The sequence below is a fragment of the Nannospalax galili genome, unplaced genomic scaffold, assembly GCF_000622305.1.
Source record: "Nannospalax galili isolate Female #2095 unplaced genomic scaffold, S.galili_v1.0 scaffold1181, whole genome shotgun sequence".
Taxonomy (NCBI): Eukaryota; Metazoa; Chordata; class Mammalia; order Rodentia; family Spalacidae; genus Nannospalax; species Nannospalax galili.
In genome coordinates this window covers 2,144,772-2,150,001 of record NW_008345687.1, presented here as the reverse complement: position 1 = coordinate 2,150,001, position 5,230 = coordinate 2,144,772, and the positions used below count along the sequence as shown (strand labels likewise).

Sequence of the window (5,230 nt, the reverse complement as noted above, 5' to 3'; positions counted from 1 at the left end):
TATATTCAAATGACTATTATTCTAAGATGTATTCTTTAGTAGAGAGAGGGAAGTGTAATGTTATCAGGGACTTAAAAGTACTTACAACAATAGCAGTCTTAAGATGTAAGGAATATAAATGTGACAACTTCTTTTAGACCCATAAATTTCTATAATTAGCTTTGTGTTTAGCACATTTATTTAGAAGTTTGCAGAAGTGTAAATGAACAGAGCGCTGGCTTGTTTGGTTGCACGTACCCTAACCTGCTTCAAGAAGCTATGCTAGATGGCTCCTCCTGTTGCTGTGATACTGTTTCCTAGCATTTCATAGGAGCTATTGATTTAGGAATAAGTGGGTGGAGCTTAAGAAGGATTTAGAGTGTAGATGAGGAAAATATATTAAATATAGGAACAATTGGATAAATTTAAAAAATATTAAAAGGATCCTGAGTTGAGAGGCCTATTTAATGAAACAAGACTGGAAAGGTGCATTTATTACATTTCAGAAGTTTAAACCTGTCCTCAATTTTTGTCAAGATTGAATTTCTATTCTCAAGTACTATGGAATGACTGTGTGATCTTTTGCATTTTGAAGCTTCTTACCTTATTCTTTTCAGGACTGAAGTGCGTGTGTCTTTTGTGTGACTCTTCAAACTTTACCTGCCAAACAGAAGGCGCGTGTTGGGCCTCTGTCATGCTAACTAATGGAAAAGAGCAGGTGATCAAGTCCTGTGTGTCCCTCCCAGAATTAAATGCTCAAGTCTTCTGCCACAGTTCCAACAATGTCACCAGAACTGCGTGCTGCTTCACCGACTTCTGTAACAACATCACGCTGCACCTTCCAGCAGGTGAGGCTTTGTCTCTGCTCATTTCAAATTCAATTTTACTCTTCGAAACCTGTAAACATGGTAGACATCAAATCACCTAATGTTTCTTGAGACAAGGAAATGTGTTTTACAGTTCTTTATATTTTTGACTGCTAGAATTCTCTGGAGTCATGCTGAGGTTGGTTTTTTTTTCTTTAAAAAATTGCATATCACTGCCAAAACATTGTCAATAGTATAACAATTTAGGGGAAATTCATCCACATGAATTATATTTCTTGATGTGATTTGTGGACCTAAAGTCAAACATAAATCTTCATGGATTATTTTAAAGGAAAAGAACTGAGATGTGTATCAAAGAAAGAAAAGGAAAAGAATGCGCAAAAAATCTAATCTATAGTGATAGAAAATAGACGATCAGCTGAACCCTGATGGAAGGGTGGGACCAAGAGAGCATTGCTGAATGATGGAAATGCTGTGGCGTTTTTATGATCATACGCATGTGTCAAACTTCACAAAAATGAATGTTTAAAATGTGTGGACTTCATTATGTTAAAACCCTACCTCACTAATATTGACGTTTAAAAAATGTGGTGTTGAGTAAGAAATGTCCCCCACAGGCTCAAGTATTTGAACCCTTGAGCTCTAGTTGGTGGTGCAGTTTGGGAAGGTTATTTAGTCTTCAGCAGGTATAGCCATGCTGGGGGAAGTATGGCATTGGGAGTAGGCTTTGAGAGTTCATAGACTTTCCCCACCCCAGTTTACTCTGCTTTGTGTTTGCTGTTGAAGATATAAGTTCTTAGCTTCTTGCTTTAGCAGTCTGCTGTCATGCCTCCCCAGCCGTTATGGACTCTTCCTCTGGAACCTTAAGCCAGAATAAACTCTGTCTTCCATAAGTCACTTTTGGTAATGGTATTTTGTCATAGCAACAGAAAAGTAGATACGTACAGAAAGATTGGTCCCTGATCAAGTCTGAGGGTAGAAGGCAGGCTTCTCAATAGTAGATAGAATTCAAAATTGAGTTGGGAAGGACCTACATTCTACCTTACTGGGAGCTTTAAAATGTCCAGCTGTGTAAGTAACATTTTGTCCTGAAAGAGATTTTGTTATTATCAGTTTTGTCTTATACCCATTATGACTGGCAGAACAAGGTCTTCTATATAAGAGGCCTCTGCCACCACCAGCAGGGCTTAGCTCTCCGCTCCCTTCATTTTTGTATTTTGTCATGGATAAGATTAACAACAAATATAATGAGCCTTGTTTTAGGATGTCTCTGGTTCACAGGTAACTAGGGAAGAAAGTGTCCATAACAAATCATATCACCATCAAATCCTGGAAATCTGTGTTGTAAGGCACAGAGAGGAAGTGTGATGGAAAATAAGTTTGCAGGTAGTTTTAGGGCACAAAATGGACCAAGAATAGTGTTTGAAGTTGCAATATGTGAAATAATGCTTAGAAAAGCATTTAAAGAGTGAAACTGGTAAAGAGAGAGGTACATGAAAGGATTTTGACATGAAGTGGTAAATGATACCAGACTTGATAAGTGCAGATTGAACTCCAAAATGTTCAATTACTTTGTGTCCTAGTTTGTTTCTTCGTTGCTGTGACAAAACACTCTGACCACTACCAACTTGGGGAGGAAAGGGTTTATTTAGCTTACATATCCTGGGTCACAGTTCATCAGGGAGCCCAAGGTAGGAACTCAGGGCAGGAACCTGGAGGCAGGAGCTGGAGCACAGGCCATGGAGGAACTCTGCTTACTGGCTTGCTCCCCTGGCTCCTGCTCAGCCTGCTTTCTTATGCAACACAGATCCACCTGCCCAGGGGTGGCACCACCCACAGTGGGCTGGGCCCTCCCACATCACTCATCAAGAAAATGCCCCTCAGACATGGCCACAGGCCAGTCCAATAGAGGAAATTCCTCAACTGAGGCTCCCTTAACCCAGGTGTGTCAAGTTGACACTAAAGCTATCCAGCACACTTTGTGTTCATCAATAATTTCAAACATTTAAAAAAGAAATGATACTAAATAATATTGAATTACATAATTATTTATCTAATTCTTAGTATTTTTATATTAAGATATATCATTTTTTGTTAATATATCTTTAACGCTTGTTTTTCTTAATTAAATTATGTGGTATTCCTCTTGCCTGTGCCTCTTGAGTGCTGAGATTCTAAGTATGGTGTACCATGTGGAACTTTCCTCATTCTCTCTCTTTTCCAGATTGAAAAAAACAAGTGTGTGTATGTCTGTGTGTATGGAGAAGCCCAAAGAGGGCGTTGTATCTCTTGGAGTGGGAGTTACAGGTTGTTGTGAGCCATCCACAAGGGTTCTGTGAACCAAACTTGGGTCCTCTGGAACAACAACCAGTGCTTTTAAACCACTGAGCCATTTTTACAGTGCTGTCTCCTCTCTCTATTAAACAAAGAAAAACAAAATACTTAACAGAAATGCATCAATATTCCTTTATTGTTTGTTTGAGATAGTTATCTTCTACTTATGACAAGTAAATTGGTTTTAAATTTTCGGTAGTTATAGATTCTTTATAAAATAAATATTTTTAGTTAAAAAGCCAGTTAGTTTATAAAAATGTCATAGTGCTTTATTGGTCACAGTGCTATTAATATCCCAAATGCTTTCTGATGTATTTAAAAAGTCTCTCTTGGAGCTGGAAAGATACTCAGTGGTTAAGAGCACTGATTGCTCTTACAGAGGACCCAGGTTTGATTCCCAGCACCCACATGGTGACTAACAACTGTCTATAACTCCAGTTCCAGGGGATCCAATGCCTTCTTTTGACCTCTGTGGGCATTGCCCAACATGCATGTACTTACATACATGCAGGTAATATACTCATACACATAATAAAATAGAATAAATAAAATAAAAAGTAAAAAAGATCTCATTTATGATCCTATTTTCCATTATTAGAGTTTAGATTTCCCCCCTAGTATTTCCTATGAAATGCTCATGATGTGGTGGTGTGTGAGCAAAGACAGCCAAGGGTGAGCCCATTCTGTTCTCAGAACTTATCCCCTGTGAGTTCTTTTAGAATTGGTCCCTCCAACAGAGAACTTTTTCTCTATTTATTGAACCAGTACATTCAGCATGATATGAGAAAGGAAAAGATGAATTTTGTCTTATTAGAGAAGGATTTTCTTTCTGATGCCTACTGACCCAGAACAGCACATACAACCACAAACAGATGTTATCAAGCTAATCCCAGCTGTTGATTGCAATGCCAACGGAATAATTTGTGGAATGTTGCTGCTCTCAGCAATGATGTTTTCCCAACACACACACACACACACACGCACACGCACACGCACACATACACATACACACACACACATTATTCTGGATCAGAGGCAAGGAAGAGTTATGAAGTATTAAATTTACATTTTTAGCTTGCAGAAGTCATTCCTACAGTTCATTATGGAACATATTCATTGTCAGGGCAAGGGTAGCTTCCTTCATTCATCAAAATGTTTTTGAGATTCATTGATGTCATAGGGCATAACCATAGTTTATTTTTTATTGCTCAGTAGCATCAGACAGTATGGATACATTACACTTTTAAAAATTCATTAATCTGTTGATGAGCATTTAGGTTGTTTTCACTTGGCTTACTATGAACATTTATGTGCAAATATTGAGAGAATATTTTTTTCTTTGGAAAATAGCTAGAGAAATTGTAGGACCTTATGATAAGCACATATTTAATTTCATAAATATATATAGTTACAGAACTGCTGGTACCATTTTATATCCATGGGGGAAATGCCTGATAATTTCAGCTAGCCTATATTTATACCACACTTGATATAAATAACTCTTTTAAGTTTAGCTGTTGATGTGGTTGTGTCATGGTACTTATTGTAGTTTTAATTTGAATTTCTCTCACATCTAATGATATTATTTTTCATGTGCATATTTGTCATTTGTATATCTTCTTTTATAAACTGTCTATTCAAATATCTATTATAAATTGTGGTTTTCTTCTGGTGGTTGAATTCTAGGACTTTCTATATTTCTTGTTACTAAATCCATTATTAGATATGTGCATTGTTACTTTTCCATTCTGTACTTTTCCATTTCTCTTTTGTTTTCTTGAAGGTATTTAGCACAGATCCAACAATTAAACATTTAATAGTTTGATTTACCTTTTTTGTTGTTATTTACATGTTTCTTATCCTAACCGATGACTCTTGACCCAAAGTTTATACATATTTTCTTTTAGAACTTTTATCATTTCAGTTTTTGCATTTAGGCTTATATTCAGTTTCAATCTGTGTAAAATAGCAAAACACATAATGATGAGGTAAAGCTGTGGTTTTGCTTTTTCCATGTAGTTATGAAGTTGTTTCAACATCATTTCTTAAAAGCACTGTCCTTTCCCTGTAGAATTATTTTGGTACTTGGG

The 5,230-nt window shown here is 36.7% G+C and overlaps 1 protein-coding gene across 1 annotated transcript in view; it reads left to right on the top strand.

Moving 5' to 3' along the window:
• Positions 1–598: 598 nt before the first annotated feature.
• Positions 599–5,230, top strand: part of Acvr1c (activin A receptor type 1C) — a 47,123-nt gene continuing 42,491 nt past the window's right edge. Inside the window, exon 1 of the mRNA XM_029567650.1 lies at positions 599–827. Coding sequence (XP_029423510.1) covers positions 674–827 — 154 coding nt within the window. The 5' untranslated portion in view covers positions 599–673. The remainder of the gene's footprint in view (positions 828–5,230) is intronic.